At 37.8% G+C, this 20,247-nt stretch overlaps 4 protein-coding genes across 5 annotated transcripts; 3 read left to right on the top strand and 1 right to left on the bottom strand.

The window, feature by feature from the left end:
* The first annotated feature begins 942 nt into the window (after positions 1 to 942).
* On the top strand, positions 943 to 4,658 carry LOC131798764 (E3 ubiquitin-protein ligase TRIM71-like). 2 transcript variants are annotated; one of them, XM_066160812.1, is made up of 3 exons: positions 943 to 1,154; positions 1,579 to 3,466; positions 3,928 to 4,658. In XM_066160812.1, exons 2-3 carry the CDS (start codon positions 1,652 to 1,654, stop codon positions 4,012 to 4,014), a joined length of 1,902 nt encoding a protein of 633 aa, XP_066016909.1. In that variant the 5' UTR covers positions 943 to 1,154; positions 1,579 to 1,651; the 3' UTR covers positions 4,015 to 4,658. The 2 variants fall into 2 exon arrangements, with proteins under 2 accessions (XP_066016909.1, XP_066016908.1); XM_066160811.1 differs by having other exon boundaries at positions 1,579 to 4,658.
* A 2,735-nt stretch (positions 4,659 to 7,393) lies between these two features.
* LOC136277751 (E3 ubiquitin-protein ligase TRIM71-like) lies at positions 7,394 to 10,632 on the top strand. Its single transcript, XM_066160385.1, has 2 exons — positions 7,394 to 7,479; positions 7,721 to 10,632. The coding sequence occupies exon 2, from the start codon at positions 7,794 to 7,796 to the stop codon at positions 10,002 to 10,004; it is 2,211 nt and encodes a 736-aa protein (XP_066016482.1). The 5' UTR covers positions 7,394 to 7,479; positions 7,721 to 7,793; the 3' UTR covers positions 10,005 to 10,632.
* Positions 10,633 to 12,182: 1,550 nt separating this feature from the next.
* Positions 12,183 to 15,391, bottom strand: LOC131768823 (uncharacterized). The gene is made up of 2 exons (XM_066160733.1): positions 15,185 to 15,391; positions 12,183 to 15,083 (listed from the first exon to the last, which is right to left on the bottom strand). Exons 1-2 carry the CDS (start codon positions 15,325 to 15,327, stop codon positions 12,788 to 12,790), a joined length of 2,439 nt encoding a protein of 812 aa, XP_066016830.1. The 5' UTR covers positions 15,328 to 15,391; the 3' UTR covers positions 12,183 to 12,787.
* Positions 15,392 to 18,198: 2,807 nt separating this feature from the next.
* On the top strand, positions 18,199 to 20,247 carry LOC131798765 (tripartite motif-containing protein 3-like). The gene has a single exon (XM_059116428.2). The coding sequence runs from the start codon at positions 18,223 to 18,225 to the stop codon at positions 20,245 to 20,247; it is 2,025 nt and encodes a 674-aa protein (XP_058972411.2). The 5' UTR covers positions 18,199 to 18,222.

Genomic DNA, 20,247 nt, shown 5'->3' on the forward strand with positions numbered 1-20,247 from the left:
TATTGCAAACCTAATAGGACGCTTTTCTTATAATCCTGCAACAATGGTTTGATGGATCACTCTTCAGTGCTGGAATCACGTGACCAGAAAGGTTTGCATTTTTGTTTTTTCGAGCACTACTTTCATCGTACGATATAATTTTTGGAAGAGAGAAAAAAAAAGTTTTTACAGATAAATGTAGCGGTTTTTTTTTTCATCTATTGATAATATTTACCCTTCCTAGTAAGGAAAAATGCATAACAATAAAGCAATAGAAAATAAACCAATGAATTTATCAAGAAGTTTTTAAAAAATGTCGAATAAGGAAATAAATAAAACGTGAATGAAGATAACTGTCGTCCCTTTTCTTCCACTAAACCATCAGAAACGCAGGCGCATTGTTCAGTTGTTGAATCTTTTGTACAAAAATAAATGAAACAAACAAAATAAAGAGCTTATTGAACAGTTAACACGATGGTAAGTCAGAACTAACCTCAAATATATCACTTTTTGCCTGCGTCATTTGGTTATTACATAATCTGTCTACGTTTACAAATATGTATGAATCTCTATTGCAGACCTATTTCTGCTGCAAACCTTTGGGTTCGTTTAGACAAATGGGAAGTATTCATAGTTAAGACAAGAGAGGATGATCCTCTTTTGGTTGAGAGGAATATATCCCAGGTAAGTTTTTTGTTTCTTGAGATGAACGTCGAATGTATAAAACTGTGACGATTTAGTTTTTATATAAACTCACCCCTTTCCCGCCTCTAACGGGAAGTGAAAGGGCAAGTGGCTTATTTGCATAAATCAGCTAGCGTGCCATCCTGTCTGACCTGAAGATTGAAGTACAAACTCTAATCCGTTCACGATTTCCGGTGTTATCATTGCGCTGTTTTCTCGGAAACTGAAATAATATCTCGGATTTCGCATGAGTGTTTTGACAGGGCTCGTCCCTTTAATATTAGTAACACATCAGTTAACTACATTTTAAGGCGATCCTCATGAATCCTCTTTTGAAGAGTCTCAAGAAACAAGTTACTTGCTCGATTTGTCTCGATACCTACACCGAGTCCAAAACCATATCATGTCTTCACACATTTTGCTGCGAGTGTTTACAGAGACATGCAATAGAGAACCAGAGACAAGAGAGATTCCGATGCCCCGAGTGTCAGGTAGAACGCATTTTACATTTCAATTGATGAAAGGAACGCATTTTTCATTTCAATTTCGAGGTTTTCTACGTACATAAGAAAAGTCCATGTACGTTGAAAACCTCGAAATTGACAATTCGCTAAAATGCGTTCTTTCCATCAAAGTAAGCGGTCAGATAACAAGTGATACGCTTTGGAAGTAAGGTGAGATATTTTCCTTAAGAATTTGACGTATTGTTTTGTTCCTTAGAGCGGTCGTAAATATTCCCATACAAACTTTTATAATTCCGCCGTGACTATTATTGCGCAAGATGATCATCTCACAGCTGAAGCTTGGGTCGCCTATGTTCAGATAAACAATATAACGTTACAGAGGGTCAATTGAGCTTAGGAATGTGATTGGCTACAGGCAACCCGCTAAAACGGACTTTGTTCTGTTTTCTAGGAATCTGAAATAAACCCTTCATTAAATTTCGTTTGTTGCTTACATACATCGTTTGTACTTATTTTCAATACTGATGGAGTCGCTTTTGGTAAATCTCAAGAAACAAGTTACTTGTTCGATTTGCCTCGATACCTACACCGAGCCCAAAACTATATCATGTCTTCACACGTTTTGCTGTGAATGTTTGGAGAAACATGCAAGAGTGAGCCAGAAACAGGGAAAATTCAGATGCCCGGAGTGTCAAGCAGTGATCTATTTACCAGAAGGAAATCGCTTCGACCGTTTGCCTAACAGCTTCTTCCATAAAAGTTTGTTGAGTCTTCTCGCTGTTCGACAAAGTGGTGAGGCAAGTAGTATTACTTGTTATCATTGTAGCGCAACCAACCCTCAGATGTACTACTGCTTCGATTGCGGACGATTCATGTGCCCTGATTGTTTCAACGCACATGAAGTGCTCAAGAAGTCTTTTCAAGGACACAAAGTCACGCCACTTCAAGACTTCAAAACAGAAGATTACGAAGCATTATTAAAGCGACAACCGTTTTGCTCTCAAGAGTTCCACGAGAGAGAAATTACACGGTTTTTTTGCTCGCAGTGTCAAGTTTGCATTTGTCCAATTTGCATAGTCACGGATCATCAAAACCACAAAGTTGTTCTTCTCGACAAAGCAGCCCACGAGGAAAAGGATAACATCATTTTTGGCGCTAAATTGATCAAGAAAATGGAAAGCGAGCTTCAGGAAGTCATTAGGCAGTTTGAAGAAACCATTTCTAAGCTGGAAAGCAATATGGCAACGGCTAAGCGAGGCGTCGAGCAAACAGCTGAACAAATGATTGCAAATATTCGAGAGCGCGAGCGAGAGGCGTTGGAATCCCTGGAGGCAACACGCGTGCCGAGACTCCATAAAATTAACTTGGCCAAACAGGAAGTGGAATCCTTAGTAAAACAAATGAACCAAGCAGCTCAGTTTGCAGAAAACCTGGTGCAGAGAACCTCAAGCTCGGATATTATGCAGAATAAAGAAACTTTAAAGACTAAATTTGAAGAGCTCCTGCGAGTTGAAGTTCCAAAACATCAGCAGACGACATTCATTAAATTCACTGCGACATCTCAAAAGGACTTAAAACTGGGTTTTATTGAAGTCAACGAAGGCACCGCAAAGGCAGCTAAATCAACTTTAGAAGGACTGGATCAAACTTTCCAGGCTGGTGTAGAAGCACAGTTTACGTTATGTCCAAAGACACCTGGAGAAGAGATAAGTAACCAGGCGGATCTCAAGGGTCGAGTTGAACTGCTGATTAAACCCGTCAAAGATGTTACAGACGTGATTGTTGAAGAGAAAGAAGACGGCAATCTTAGACTGAAGTTTACTCCCAAAGTACCTGGCGCCTATAGTATTGAGGTGAAGATTAACGGCGATAAACTACCGACCTGTCCCATGACTATGCAAGTAAAAGAACGTGAACTTGTTGTGGTCAGGGAGTTGAAGTTAAAGCTCTTTTCAGGCGACACGCTTAAAGGGTTGTATGGAATTGCTGTGAATACAGAAGGCCAGATAGTTGTGACAGATAACAATGGCCACTGTGTTTATGTGTTTGATAAAGATGGTAACTGTTTGAAGAAAATTGGAGGCCGAGGTAGCAGTACAGGACAATTTCAGTTCCCTGATGGCATTTTGTTTTTAAATGACAACGAAGTCCTAATTGCAGATAATATCAATGATAGAATACAGCGACTTGATATTAACACAGGAACTGTTGTTAAAAGTTTTGGGAAAAAAGGCAGAGAAAAAGGAGAGTTTGGCAGGCCAATAGACGTTACTGTGAATGATGAAGAACGCATTGTTGTAACCGAGCATAGGAATGGTAGGATACAGGTGATGTCAGAGGTAGGAGAGTCTATTTTCACATTTGGAGACAAAGGCTCAGAGAAACTGCTTGGTCCAACCTGCTGCACTCTTTATAAAAACGTGTTTCTCGTATCTGATACAAGCAACCACTGCATAAAAGCTTTTGATCAGTTAGGAACATTCTTATACAAGTTCGGCAAACAAGGGAATCAAGATGGACAATTTAACCGGCCGCGTGGTTTGCTTGTAGACAGCTCCGATAATCTTTTAGTATGTGACTTTGGCAATAACCGAGTTCAGCAGTTTTCTTTAGACGGTCGCTTCACCGGCAAAAGTATCACCCGTTTATCTCAGCCTATAGCGATAACAAAAGCACCAGACGGGCGTATTCTTGTTACTAGCTATGATGAGAAAAAATTGTACACCTTGAAATAGACTTTTTCAAAAGTGAATTTTGCTTCTTGAGCCGCTCCTTACCTGTGTCTTTTTTTTATTTTTAGTGCTGTTTTATCACTTGTCTAGAAGAACTCTCAGCAATAATATCAAGACTTACAATTACACTTGGAGACAAAAACCTTTTGACTTGAAGTAATTAGTTCAGGTCTTTCAAGTTCGTCAGTTTCAAGCCGTTTTAATCTTCTCCACCCTCATCACTTGGCCATCCATGTTTCTTCTCGGTTTATTAATATCCTCTTTAATTGTTTTTTCTCCGATCTGAAGGCTTTGTTTTTGTTTTTTCTTTAAGTTCGAGGTATTTTTGCGCATCGTCGGTTGTGATTTGAATAATAATCTAGACCAAGAAATTTAACGGCGAGTCCTTAAAAAAATTGCTAATATAGCAGAAAAACTACATGCTGTATAGAAACATTTAACAAGTTTGACTTTTTTCACAGACTGAGAATATATAGCTGGAAAACGTTAAGACCATGTGCTCCTTTTTGCAATCATTTATTGGACAGGATAGATAAAGTCCGGGTTTTTCAATCTAAGAAAATATATTTTTGATTAAAATTTAATTTAAGAACAATTTATGATTGCATAATTTCACATGTATAAGTAATCAACAAGGAAGGTGACAACTGTTTTTAAAAATGGGCATCGACTGGGTAATTACGTCATAATTAGAGGTGGCTACTGATTTTCTAGCTAAGCTGAAGTGTTCTTAAGACTGTTTAGAAAAATAGTCTTAGATTTTGTTCCATATAACAAGGCGAGACAAATTAGGAATGCATTGAATAAATGAGACTCAAAAGTTCTAATTTTTTGTTATGAATGATTAGAAAATAACTTCCAGTTTTAAAAGAAAATAACATTTAAAAATAAAGTTATTTGAAAAATTAACGCGGAAATATCATTTCAAAACTCGCAAAATCATCAATACCTTGGTTTCCGTGGAAAAAAAAGGCTATGTCGAGTTTCTAGTGTAACTATAATTGGCTATCAGGAAACCGGAGCCGAGGCAACAAAATACCAAACCGCCATATAGGACAAAAGCAGGGATAAGGTTTGTTCGTGAATAGTCACTAGCGTTGTAAGATTTACCGTCACAAATTTAAAAATATCGTCCAAATCGGAAGCGATTTTATGTCCATATAGACTCGCTTAGAGATTTCTCATTACATGTCCCTGCAGCTGATTGCCCAGCGAACTTGACATTCACCCCGTGGAAGAAACGAGTTCACGGGGTTTGGTTTAAAACGTTGAGAATCGCATGCGCCACAACAATCACAGCTCTTGCACGTATTGCAAACCTAATAAGACGCTTTTCTTATAATCCTGCAACAATGGTTTGATGGATCACTCTTCAGTGCTGGAATCACGTGACCAGAAAGGTTTGCATTTTTGTTTTTTCGAGCACTACTTTCATCGTATGATATAATTTTTGGAAGAGAGAAAAAAAAAAGTTTTAACAGATAAATGTAGCGGTTTTTTTTTTCATCTCTTGATAATATTTACCCTTCCTAGTAAGGAAAAATGCAAAACAATAAAGCATTAGAAAATAAACAAATGAATTTATAAAGACGTTTTTAAAAAATGTCGAATAAGGAAATAAATAAAACGTGAATGAAGATAACTAAACCATCAGAAACGCAGGCGCATTGTTCAGTTATTGAATCTTTTGTACAAAACTAAATGGAACAAACTAAATAAAGTGCTTATTGAACAGTTAACACGATGGTAAGTCAGAACTAACCTCAAATATATCACTTTTTGCCTGCGTCATTTGGTTGTTACATAATTTGTCTACGTTTACAAATATGTATAAATCTTTATTGCAGACCTATTTCTGCTGCAAACCTTTGGGTTCGTTTAGACAAATGGGAAGTACCCATAGTTAAGACAAGAGAGGATGATCCTCTTTTGGTTGAGAGGAATATATTCCAGGTAAGTTTTTTGTTTCTTGAGATGAACGTCGAATGTATAAAACTGTGACGATTTAGTTTTTATATAAACTCACCCCTTTCCCGCCTCTAACGGGAAGTGAAAAGGCAAGTGGCTAATTTGCATAAATCAGCTTGCGTGCCATCCTGTCTGACCTGAAGATTGAAGTACAAACTCTAATCCGTTCACGATTTCCGGTGTTATCATGGCCAATTTACAATATCAACTCATTTAACAAGAACAAATTATTTTGACACTCTGTCCATTAAAATTATCAAGTAGGATTTCCATTTTTAACTGAAAAGAATAATTTGAAGTTTTTGTCTTGCTTTTTTCTTAAAGAACCTTAACCTAGGATATTGAGAAGCATGCGTTAAAAAAAAGATAAACAGATAAACAGTCTCATATCACAAACGGAAGAGGTCATGGCAGATTTCCGTTCTGTTTTCTCGGAAATCTAAATATAGGCTTAAAAAGCAGCTTTCTAGTTTTTTCAAAAGAAAATAATTCATTTCCTGTTTACTGTATCTGAACGATTTCCTCAAAGACATTACCGCCTTATCTGCACATTTAAAGTTCTCTGCAAATGACTAGTCCATGCAGGATAGACTCCATATAAGATAGAAGGGAAATAGAGTCAAATGTCTTTCCAGGAAAAGCGAAGAACGAATTTTGGTCTGAGTTGATGAAGATGTTGTGAGACAAATTCCCTTTCTTGCTTTCATGAGCGAGAGATGGTTGTCACAGACGAAGGAAGGAGGGTAGGGGTGGGGAGAGAAGGAACACATTTCTAAAATGAGCCGTTTATACGCGTTTTGCGGTTTTCAGACCTTTCTCGTTCCTCATCTAAATATTTTCCTCCCATAACGCTTCAAGGCTTTCCCTCCAGTTACAATTCATGAATTCTTTCGTTACAACGAAGTCAACTGAGTCAAGGAACGTGACTGGCCAGAAATAGATCCAAATAAATGAAAAATTTATTTTTTTCTAGGAATCTGAAGCAAAGGCGAAGTGTTTAAATTGTTTGTAAGGATTATCCATCCTTATGTGGAGTTACATGCAAAAATTTCTTACTCGAAATGCGCATCGATAACAGTCTAAGAACTAAGAAGGAAAATCTCACCACAAGATTGTCATTACAAAAAAGTCAAATTAGTCCTGAAGTGTAATCGGCCAGAGGAAGTCAGCTGTCTTATACTTTGCGCTGTTTTCTCGGAAACTGAAATAATATCTCGGATTTCGCATGAGTGTTTTGACAGGGCTCGTCCCTTTAATATTAGTAACACATCAGTTAACTACATTTTAAGGCGATCCTCATGAATCCTCCTTTGAAGAGTCTCAAGAAACAAGTTACTTGCTCGATTTGTCTCGATACCTACACCGAGTCCAAAACCATATCATGTCTTCACACATTTTGCTGCGAGTGTTTACAGAGACATGCAATAGAGAACCAGAGACAAGAGAAATTCCGATGGCCCGAGTGTCAGGCAGAACGCATTTTACATTTCAACTGATGAAAGGAACGCATTTTTCATTTCAATTTCGAGGTTTTCTACGTACATAAGAAAAGTCCATGTACGTTGAAAACCTCGAAATTGACAATTCGCTAAAATGCGTTCTTTCCATCAAAGTAAGCGGTCAGATAACAAGTGATACGCTTTGGAAGTAAGGTGAGATATTTTCCTTAAGAATTTGACGTATTGTTTTGTTCCTTAGAGCGGTCGTAAATATTCCCATACAAACTCTTATAATTCCGCCGTGACTATTATTGCGCAAGATGATCATCTCACAGCTGAAGCTTGGGTCGCCTGTGTTCAGATAAACAATATAACGTTACAGAAGGTCAATTGAGCTTAGGAATGTGATTGGCTACAGGCAACCCGCTAAAACGGACTTTGTTCTGTTTTCTAGGAATCTGAAATAAACCCTTCATTAAATTTCGTTTGTTGCTTACATACATCGTTTGTACTTATTGTCAATACTGATGGAGTCGCTTTTGGTAAATCTCAAGAAACAAGTTACTTGTTCGATTTGCCTCGATACCTACACCGAGCCCAAAACTATATCATGTCTTCACACGTTTTGCTGTGAATGTTTGGAGAAACATGCAAGAGTGAGCCAGAAACAGGGAAAATTCAGATGCCCGGAGTGTCAAGCAGTGATCGATTTACCAGAAGGAAATCGCTTCAACCGTTTGCCTAACAGCTTCTTCCATAAAAGTTTGTTGAGTCTTCTCGCTGTTCGACAGAGTGGCAAGGCAAGTAGTATTACTTGTTATCATTGTAGCGCAACCAACCCTCAGATGTACTACTGCTTCGATTGCGGACGATTCATGTGCCCTGATTGTTTCAACGCACATGAAGTGCTCAAGAAGTCTTTTCAAGGACACAAAGTCACGCCACTTCAAGACTTCAAAGTAGAAGATTACGAAGCATTGTTAAAGCGACAACCATTTTGTTCTCAAGAGTTCCACGAGAGAGAAATTACACGGTTTTTTTGCTCGCAGTGTCAAGTTTGCATTTGTCCAATTTGCATAGTCACGGATCATCAAAACCACAAAGTTGTTCTTCTCGACAAAGCAGCACACGAGGAAAAGGATAACATCATTTCGGGCGCTAAATTGATCAAGAAAATGGAAAGCGAGCTTCAGGAAGTCATTACGCAGTTTGAAGAAACCATTTCTAAGCTGGAAAGCAATATGGCAACGGCTAAGCGAGGCGTCAAGCAAACAGCTGAACAAATGATTGCAAATATTCGAGAGCGCGAGCGAGAGGCGTTGGAATCCCTGGAGGCAACACGCGTGCCGAGACTCCATAAAATTAACTTGGCCAAACAGGAAGTGGAATCCTTAGTAAAACAAATGAACCAAGCAGCTCAGTTTGCAGGAAACCTGGTGCAGAGAACCTCAAGCTCGGATATTATGCAAAATAAAGAAACTTTAAAGACTAAATTTGAAGAGCTCCTGCGAGTTGAAGTTCCAAAACATCAGCAGACGACATTCATTAAATTCACTGCGACATCTCAAAAGGACTTAAAACTGGGTTTTATTGAAGTCAACGAAGGCACCGCAAAGGCAGCTAAATCAACTTTAGAAGGACTGGATCAAACTTTCCAGGCTGGTGTAGAAGCACAGTTTACGTTATGTTCAAAGACACCTGGAGAAGAGATAAGTAACCAGGCGGATCTCAAGGGTCGAGTTGAACTGCTGATTAAACCCGTCAAAGATGTTACAGACGTGATTGTTGAAGAGAAAGAAGACGGCAATCTTAGACTGAAGTTTACTCCCAAAGTACCTGGCGCCTATAGTATTGAGGTGAAGATTAACGGCGATAAACTACCGACCTGTCCCATGACTATGCAAGTAATAGAACGTGAACTTGTTGTGGTCAGGGAGTTGAAGTTAAAGCTCTTTTCAGGCGACACGCTTAAAGGGTTGTATGGAATTTCTGTGAATACAGAAGGCCAGATAGTTGTGACAGATAACAATGGCCACTGTGTTTATGTGTTTGATAAAGATGGTAACTGTTTGAAGAAAATTGGAGGCCGAGGTAGCAGTACAGGACAATTTCAGTTCCCTGATGGCATTTTGTTTTTAAATGACAACGAAGTCCTAATTGCAGATAATATCAATGATAGAATACAGCGACTTGATATTAACACAGGAACTGTTGTTAAAAGTTTTGGGAAAAAAGGCAGAGAAAAAGGAGAGTTTGGCAGGCCAATAGACGTTACTGTGAATGATGAAGAACGCATTGTTGTAACCGAGCATAGGAATGGTAGGATACAGGTGATGTCAGAGGTAGGAGAGTCTATTTTCACATTTGGAGACAAAGGCTCAGAGAAACTGCTTGGTCCAACCTGCTGCACTCTTTATAAAAACGTGTTTCTCGTATCTGATACAAGCAACCACTGCATAAAAGCTTTTGATCAGTTAGGAACATTCTTATACAAGTTCGGCAAACAAGGGAATCAAGATGGACAATTTAACCGGCCGCGCGGTTTGCTTGTAGACAGCTCCGATAATCTTTTAGTATGTGACTTTGGCAATAACCGAGTTCAGCAGTTTTCTTTAGACGGTCGCTTCACCGGCAAAAGTATCACCCGTTTATCTCAGCCTATAGCGATAACAAAAGCACCAGACGGGCGTATTCTTGTTACTAGCTATGATGAGAAAAAATTGTACACTTTGAAATAGACTTATTCAAAAGTGAATTTTGCTTCTTGAGCCGCTCCTTACCTGTGTCTTTTTTTTATTTTTAGTGCTGTTTTATCACTTGTCTAGAAGAACTCTCAACAATAATATCAAGACTTACAATTACACTTGGAGACAAAAACCTTTTGACTTGAAGTAATTAGCCCAGGTCTTTCGAGAATATATAGACTGAGAATATATAGCTGGAAAACGTTAAGACCGTGTGCTGCTTTTTGCAATCATTTATTGGTCAGGATAGATAAAGTCCGGGTTTTTCAATCTAAGAAAATATATTTTTGATTAAAATTTGATTTAAGAACAATTTATGATTGCATAATTTCACATGTATAAGTAATCAACAAGCACAAGAAGGACGGTGACAACTGTTTTTTAAAATGGGCATCGACTGGGTAATTACGTCATAATTAGAGGTGGTTACTGATTTTCTAACTAAGCTTAAGTGTTCTTAAGACTGTTTTGAAAAATAGTCGTAGATTTTGTTCCATATAACAAGGCGAGACAAATTAGGAATGCATTGAATAAATGAGACTCAAAGTTCCAATTTTTTGTTATGAATGATTAGAAAATAACTTCCAGTTTTAAAAGGAAATAACATTTCAAAATAAAGTTATATGAAAAACTAACGCGGAAATATCATTTCAAAACTCGCAAAATCATCAGTACCTTGGTTTCCCTGGAAAAAAAAGGCTATGTCGAGTTTCTAGTGTAACTATAATTGGCTATCAGGAAACCGGAGCCGAGGGAAAAAAATTCCAAACCGCTATATAGAACAAAAGCAGGGATTAGGTCTGGTAGTGAATAGTCACTAGCGTTGTAAGATTTACCGTCACAAATTTGAAAATATCGTCCAAATCGGAAGCGATTTTATGTCCATATAGACTCGCTTAGAGATTTCTCATTACATGTCCCTGCAGCTGATTGCCCAGCGAACTTGACATTCACCACGTGGAAGGAGCGAGTTCACGGGGTTAGGTTTTAAACGTTGAGAATCGCATGCGCCACAACAATCACAGCTCTTGCACGTATTGCAAACCTAATAAGACGCTTTTCTTATAATCCTGCAACAATGGTTTGTTGGATCACTCTTCAGTGCTGGAATCACGTGACCAGAAAGGTTTGCATTTTTTTTCCGAGCACTACTTTCATCGTAGGATATAATTTTTGGATGAGAGAGAAAAAAAAGTTTGTACAGATAAATGTAACGGTTTTTTTTTCATCTCTTGATAATATTTACCCTTCCTAGTAAGGAAAAATGCAAAACAATAAAGCAATAGAAAATAAATAAATGAATTTATCAAGACGTTTTTAAAAAATGTCGAATAAGGAAATAAATAAAACGTGAATGAAGATAACTGTCGTCCCTTTTCTTCCACTAAACCATCAGAAACGCAGGTGCATTGTTCAGTTATTGAATCTTTTGTACAAAACTAAATGGAACAAACTAAATAAAGTGCTTATTGAACAGTTAACACGATGGTAAGTCAGAACTAACCTCAAATATATCACTTTTTGCCTGCGTCATTTGGTTGTTACATAATTTGTCTACGTTTACAAATATGTATGAATCTTTATTGCAGACCTATTTCTGCTGCAAACCTTTGGGTTCGTTTAGACAAATGGGAAGTATCCATAGTTAAGACAAGAGAAGATGATCCCATATCAAACTTATCCTATAGAAAACTGAACATTTGCTTAAATTGGTCCCAAGCCTCCGTATTACTCACCTGACATGCGCAGAACAATTAAATATGCAAAGGGCGCCAATGTTAAAAATGGCGGCCAACAGAGTGAAGCGGGAGCGTAAGACTCTGAAGAGATTTATTGACGAATTCGCAGAAGCTAAGACCAAGCAATGCAAGAAAATAAAAACTACGGATAAGAATATTTATCCTGTAGAGATAATACAGGTCGACAAAGCGAGAAACATGGTCAAAATTCATTTCAAAGGGTACAGCGAGAAATTTGACGAATGGAGGCCATGCGATGAACATAATTTGCCCGTAATGCGATTGGAACCGATGTCAAAACCAACCGATGATTCCTTCAGCGATCGCCTGCAAACTTTTTATGAACGCGTTTACAGGGAGATCAAGCGAAAGTTGTACTCCGGGCGCAGAGAGGATCCAGAAGTTCGTATTGAAATTCAAGTCGATGACGACGTTTTCTATAAAAGTCTTGGAAGGATTTCATCCAAAAAATATCAGAGGAATAAACTAATATATGAAATTCTTTCAAATGAAACTCTGGATTGTTATATCGGCACAAAGTGGAATGAGCGGATCATGAATGAAAACGGCGATTTTGCTTATGTTGTACCAGGAACTGTGAGATTTTGGTTGACAAAAAGAAACCCCATAGTGGAATTTAAATTAATTGGCGATAAATACGTGAGATCTGAAATCGAAGACGGGCATCAACTCGTTTTTACATTTGTCCGTGGAGATGGCAACAGATGTGGATACAAAAATATGGTCCATCATTAATATATTTGATTTAGCACATGTTTATTGATTTTGATAGTTGATGTCAAAGAATTATTTTACTTGCATGTGAATTACCTTCATAAAATGTAAACATGTGGTTATAAATGACCCATATATTTCAGTCTGTGATTCTGTTGTAATCAATGCAGTAACATTTTTGAAAAAGACTCCTTAAATGCTGTATACAAGAAACATTTCACAGGCATAGCAAATTATTCTACACAACTTCTACTAACAGTTTTTGGGTAATACACTCCCTTAATACATTGATATATTATATGATTACTGATTGATTAAATCACATCTTGGCTTCCATTTACCATCTATTTTAACAAGATGTGCACAGAAAGTTGGAGCATCGCATTTGCTGCATTTTGCAGTACATGTTTTGATGGTATGGCCAGAAGTTGAACAGTTTCCACAGTTGTAACTTTCCTTCACCCTTTCCAAACCAGCTGCTTCCAAAAGCTGTATTCTGTGTTTTTTCAAGAAAAGTTGCTTTAGAGCAGAAACCCCTCTATGATTAGATGATCTAAAGTAGTCCTTTGATACAGTGTCATTGTACTTCTCCATACCTTGCTGAGTGTAATAAGCTAAATTTTGGTAGAGCTTTAAAAATTCAGGTACATGAGCATACAAAGAATGCATATATGGTGTTACATCTTTTGCTTGGTAAAGGTCTAAGAATTTTTGAAACCATTTTTTGATTTTGTCTTTGAGGCTAGAGATAGCATCATCTGTAGTGTAATTAAGTTTAAGATCACCCATAATATCTATGAAATTACCCCAAAGGGCTTGCAGCTTGTCCACATTATGAAACTCTGGTAATAGTAAGTGAAAATTGATATGTTGGAAAAGCAAGAGTTTTTCAGGTCCAGTAAGGTCTCTGTACTCCAACTTCTTGCTGTCCCTATTAATTTTCCATTCAAAATTAATTCCAAGTTCTTTTACAAATTTCTCATACCCAGCCATATGTCTATACTTATTTCGACAAAACCCATTTGAAAAAGTAGATACCTTGTCAATGGCATCTTTCCTGCGAAGTTCCCTGATCAGAAGTTCAATTAAATTATCAGATATTCTCAAAAATAAATGTAGAGTATCAATTATTACATGGTCTATAGGAATAAAATCAAATAATGGATTAGTTTTACAATTATATTGTTTATATTTTGCATACTTACCTATTTCTTGTAAATCTCTTGCCCCAAGAGATTTGTCAGTTATAGACCACTTTTTACTGATGTCAAACCTTTCATTTCTTGGGCACTTACACCAAATACAAGAGAAATTTTGATTGGCGGCCCCTAAACCACAAACACAGGCTAGAAACTTCCAGTCTCCTCCCAAAAAATACTCAATGCTATACTTATGACTATTTACAGTTATTTCTTTTAAATTTGACATTTCATTATTTAGATCAGCAAGGCTTTCTTTAAGATTGTCATAGTTCTCTGTTGTCTTAATTATTGCTAGAACATAGTTCCCTTTTTCATTCATTGCTGCATCCTTTTCATTCAAAATTGTGTATGTCACATTTTCAAGTTTAAGCCTTTTCCCAATGTTGGTACCATCACCACTGAGCTTTACTTTAATAGTATTAACCTTGTCCAATACTCCATTTTTCTGCAGCCTTTTTATCTGTTCCTCAAGACTCTCCCTGAAAGAAATCTGTACTCCCTCTACCTCCCCTGGTGTACTTCTCAGATTCCAATTGGCATTGAGCTTATCTAGGTGTTTGCATATTTTATATTTTGTGGGCATGTCTTTACACTTCATGGCCAACTCATGCCAAGCTTCATTAGATATATTGAATTTGTCCTTCAAGTAAACCCACATATTGATGTCATCAATATCATTGTCGGTCAGTTCTCTTGGCTCTGTTTCCAATTGTAACTCTCCCTCTTCTACCAATGAAATAGTTTCATATTGTTGAGTGTCATTATTAAATACCTCAACCTTGGTGGCAATAAAATTATAGAGGCCTAAAAATGACAGTGCTGAGTGGCAGTCTTCTTTAAATCCTCGCCTTAATCTTGCCTGATGTTGTTTAGTATAATCAGTGAAACGTTTGCTTTTGTTTGGACCTCTTTGTCCCTTTTTTTGCATTCTTGCTGCTTTTTTCGCTAATCTTTTGAATTTTTGTTTGTATTGTTCTTTTCTGTTTTCCGAATCCCTAATAACATCTTCAAGCTCCTGCTCAATCTTTAATCGCTTTGCCTGCTCTGCGGCTAAATCCAGTTCAGCTTTCCTTTTCTGCCCACGAAGCTGTTGGTTTTCCTCAATCAATGAGTTGTTTTCGAGCTCATGATAGAAAATTTTGAAGGAGTAGTTTTTTGCCTTCCACGCATCAATTAGCTTCTTTATACTTTTCCCCCCACTTTTTGACGCTTTCTTGAACGCTGAATGGAGGAGAGAAATCTTTTTCCTGAAGACGTTGAGAATTCTGGAATTTATAACAACTCCGCGAATCTCAGATTCCTTCAATATTTTTTCCACGATTCCCACAATCACAGAATCAGCACTTTCGTCGTTCGGCTCCTGATCAGACTTCTTCGACAGGGAATATATGAGATAGCTGATTAAAAAAAATCAGTTCGGTGAAAAAAAATTGAAAAAAATTAAAAAGAAAAAAGAAACAGGTCGGAATACACTTCGATAAGCGCAATTTTTACTTACTTGTTTATTTCGTAAGTAAACCAAGGCAGTTTTTCCCCTTTTGGACCATTTGTTTCTTCGCCGAAATCGTTTTGTGCATCTACCGCCACCGCGAGAAGAGCCAGCGAAGAAAAAATCACCAGCGCGTAAACTTCGAGTCCCATTTCCCGAACCCAAACAATATCCAAACCTCATGTATTATACATCAAATTGCGCCAAATTTATTGTTTTTTTCGTATTTCGCGGTAATGACCAGTTATAGGCATGCGCTTTAGAGTTATAGCCCCAGACTCCATGGCCACTGCTTGCATGTGGCGTGAACCTCTCTTCGACATGTCTGAATCACTAACCATAAGTCTCAAAAACCCGAACGAAATATTTTAATGATTGCCTTCAAATGCAGTGGTATATAAAGCTTATGTACGTTAGTTTTAGAAACTGAAGGTAAGAAAGATAGCAATTCAAATGAAATACACGAAAAAGAGGAAAATGTTCGAAAATTAGCGTGTTTTTGACTGACCTTAGACTGCGTGACATGTCACGAAAATCTACAGAGGCAGATGTTAAACGTAAGTTTGATATGCTTTTGGTTGAGAGGAATATATCCCAGGTAAGTTTTTTGTTTCTTGAGATGAACGTCGAATGTATAAAACTGTAGTTACTGTTACTGTTATTTTATAGGCTGAGAATATATAAGTAGAACACGTTAAGACCATGTGCTGCTTTTGGCAATCATTGATTGGTCAGGACAGATTAAGTGCAGGTTTTTCAATCTAAGAAAATATATCTTTAAGTAAGCTTTAATTCAAGAACAATTTACGATTGCATAATTTCACATGTATGAGTAATAAACAAGCACAAGAAGTAAAGTGACAACTGTTTCTAATAGGTCTACTGGGTAATTACGCTATAATTAGAGGTGGTTATTGATATTCTAACTAAGGTGAAGTGTTAGCTTTAGACTGTTTTGAAAAATAGTCCCAGGTTTTGTTGCAGATAATAAAACGAGAAAAATTAGAAATTCGTTGAATAAATGAGATTTGAAAGTTTTATCTAGTTTGTTGTTATGAATGATTAGAAAATAACTTTCAATATTAAATATAGGTAACATTTTGAAATAAAGTTATTTAAAAATTTCGTTGGATACATCTCCTAAAAAATTGCAAAATCATCAGCAGCTTGGTTTCCCTGGAAAATAAAATAATAATTTGTCTACGTTTACAAATATACATGAATAACTATTGCGGACCTATTTCTGCTGCAAACCTTTGGGTCCGTTTGGAGAAATGGAAAGTATCCGCAGTTAAGACAACTGAGGATGATCCTCTTTTGGTTGAGATGTACGTCGAATGTGTGAAAGTGTAACGAGTTCGTTTTCATATAAACTCGCCCACTTCCCGCCTTTAACGGGAAGCGAAATAGACTTGCGGCATGTGGCTAATTTACGTGCCTTCCTGTCTGACCTGAAGATTTTAGTACAAACTCTAATCCGCTCCCGATTTCCGGTGTTATCATGGCCAATTTACATTATCAACGCAGTTGACAAGAAAAAATCATTTTGATACTCTGTCCATTAAAATTATCAAGTAGGATTTTTTTTTTTAACTGAAAAGAAAAATTGAAGCTTTGGTCGTGCTTTTTTTCGTTAAGGACCTTAATGATTCGACAGTTAATCAAATTCCAGGAATTGCCGCCTTTAACGGGAAGCCAAATAAACAAGAGGCATGTGGCTAATTTGTATAAAATCAGCTTGCGTGCCTTCCTGTCTGACCTGAAGATTGAAATACGATTCTAATCCGCTCCCGATTTCCGGTGTTATCATGGCCAATTTACATTATCAACGCAGTTGACAAGAAAAAATCATTTTGATACTCCGTCCATTAAAATCATCAAGTAGGATTTTCTTTTTCAACTGCAAAGAAAAATTGAAGCTTTGGTCGTGCTTTTTTTCGTCAAGGACCTTAATGATTCGACAGTTAATCAAATTCCAGGAATTGCCGCCTTTAACGGGAAGCCAAATAAACAAGCGGCATGTGGCTAATTTGTATAAATCAGCTTGCGTGCCTTCCTGTCTGACCTGATGATTGAAATACAAACTCTAATCCGCTCACGATTTCCGGTGTTATCATGGCCAATTTACACTATCAACTCAGTTGACAAGAACAAATCATTTTGATACTCTGTCCATTAAAATTATCAAGTAGGATTTCCATTTTCAACTGAAAAGAGTAAATTGAAGTCTTTGTCTTGCTTTTTTTTCTTTAAGAACCTTGATGATTCGACAGTTGATCAAATTCTAGAATATTTAGAAGCATGCGTTAAAAAAAAAGGATAAACAGATAAACAGTTGCATGTCACAAACGGAAGAGGTCATGGCCGATTTCCGTTCTGTTTTCTCGGAAATCTAAATATAGTCTTAAAAGGCAGCTTTCTAGTTTTTCAAAAGAAAATAATTCATTTTCTGTTTACCGTATCTGAACGATTTCCTCGAAAACATTAGCGTCTTGTCTACACTTTTAAAGTTCTCTGGGAATGACTAGTTCATGCAAGATAGACTCCATATAAGATAGAAGGGAAATAGAGTCGAATGTCTCGCCAGGTAAAGCAAAAAACGAATTTTGGTCAAAGTTGATGAAGACGTTGTGAGACAAATTCCCTTTCATGCTTTCATGAGGGATAGATGGTTGCCACAGACGAAGGAAGGAGGGGGAGAGGGTGGGGAAAGAAGGACTGACCACATTTTAAAGAAATACAAAGGCCAACACATTTCTAAAATGAGCCGTTTATACGCGTTTTGCGATTTTCAGACCCTCGACGTTCCTCATCTAAATATTTTCCTCCCATAACGCCCCAAGGTTTTCCCTACGGCTAAAATCCATGGATTCTTTCGTTACAACGAAGTCAACTGAGCCAAGGAACGTGACTGGCCAGAAATAGATCCAATGAAATGAAAAATGTCTTCTTTTCTAGGAATCTAGAACAAAGGCGGATTGTTTTGATAGGGCTCGTCCCTTTAATATAAGTAACACATCAGTTAACTACAGTTTAAGGCGATCGTCATGAATCCTCTCTTGAAGAGTCTCAAGAAACAAGTTACTTGCTCGATTTGTCTCGATACCTACACCGAGCCCAAAACCATATCATGTCTTCACACATTTTGCTGTGAGTGTTTAGAGAGACATGCAATAGAGAACCAGAGACAAGAGAAATTCCGATGCCCCGAGTGTCAAGCAGAAATCGATTTACCACAAGAAAATTGCTTCGACCGTTTGCCTAACAGCTTTTTTCACAAAAGTCTGTTAGGTGTCCTTCTTCAAGCGGAAGATTGCAAAGCCATTGCAAGGCAACAACTGGACACTTGCTCGCAACATACGGAAGAAAGACTACGATATTACTGCTCCTCGTGTGAAGCGTGTATTTGTCCGATTTGCGTCACCGAAGACCACCGAGGCCATGCGTTTGAAATGCTTGAAAAAGCAGTGCAAGAGGATAAGAAAAACATCATGTCGATTGTCGAGACCATCAAGGAAAAGGCAAACTTGTTTCGAGCACAGTTAGAAAAAACATCAGAGGATGTGGAAATGATTATTGCAATCGCCAAACAGGAAGTGTCGGAGGCAACTGAAGACGTGATCACAAAGACGAGACAGCAAGAAAAACAGCTCTTAGAGTCCTTAGAAATAACACGTAGGAAAAGAATAGAACGAATCAACTCTGCTAAACAAGAACTGGAATCTCTAATAAAAAAAATTAACCAAGCAGCTGAATTTGCGGAGAAACTGGTGCAACGAAGATCAGCCGTGGATATCATAGAGAACAAAAACAAATCGAGACAGAAACTTGAAGAGCTTCGTAGAGTTGAAGTTCCAAAACATCGCCAGGCTACATTTGTCAAATTTACTGCCGCATCGCAACACAACTTTAAACTGGGTTCTATTCAGGTCTCCGAGAAGCCGGCAATCGCAGCTAAATCAACTCTAGAAGGACTGGATCAAACTTTTCAAGTTGGTGTAGAAGCAAAGTTTACGTTGTGCCCACGGACATCTGGCGGAGAGATGAGTGACCACGCTGATCTCAAAGATCAACTCGAATTGCTAATAACACCCGCCCAAGATGTGACGAACGTGACTCTTGATGAGAAATATGACGGTAATGTTGTGCTGAAGTTTATTCCCAAAGTACCTGGGGCCTACAGCACTGAGGTGAAGATTAATGGCGATAAACTACCGACCTGTCCCATCACTGTGCAGGTTAAAGAACGTGAACTTGTCGTGGTCGGTGAGTTGAAGATAAAGCTCTTTCCAGGGCACACGCTTGAACGGTTACATGGAGTTGTTGTGAATACAGAAGGCCAGTTAGTTGTGACAGATAACCTTGGCAACTGTGTATATGTTTTTGATAAAGATGGCAACTGTATGAGAAAAATCGGAAGCAAGCGTAGCCATACAGGACAATTTCAGTTTCCTAATGGCATTTCGTTTTTAAATGACAACGAAGTCCTAATTGCAGACTTAGGCAATTGCAGAATACAACGAGTTAATATTCAGACAGGTACTGTAGTGAAAAGCTTTGGAAAAGAAGGCAGACAAAAAGGAGAGTTTAGCGGGCCAGTAGACGTTACTGTGGATGATGACGAACGCATTGTTGTAACCGAGTGGGGCAATAATAGGATACAGGTGATGTCAAAGGAGGCAGAGTCTATTTTCACATTTGGAGACAAAGGCCCAGAGAAACTTCATTATCCAAGCTGCTGCATTCCTTACAAGAACATGTTTCTCGTATCTGATGCAGGCAACCACTGTATAAAAGCTTTTGATCAGTCAGGAAAATTCCTATACAAGTTTGGCAAAAAAGGGCATCTAGATGGGGAATTTAAAATGCCGCATGGTTTGCTTGTAGACAGCTCCGAAAATCTTCTAGTATGTGACTCTGGCAATAATCGAGTTCAGCAGTTTTCTTTAGACGGTCGCTACGCCGGCAAAAGTATTACTCGTTTATCAGACCCCACTTCGATAACAAAAGTACCAGACGGGCGTATTCTTGTTACTAGCTTTGATGAGAAAAAAGTGTACATTTTGAAATAG

This window comes from Pocillopora verrucosa, chromosome 13, assembly GCF_036669915.1.
Source record: "Pocillopora verrucosa isolate sample1 chromosome 13, ASM3666991v2, whole genome shotgun sequence".
NCBI classification, from domain to species: domain Eukaryota; kingdom Metazoa; phylum Cnidaria; class Anthozoa; order Scleractinia; family Pocilloporidae; genus Pocillopora; species Pocillopora verrucosa.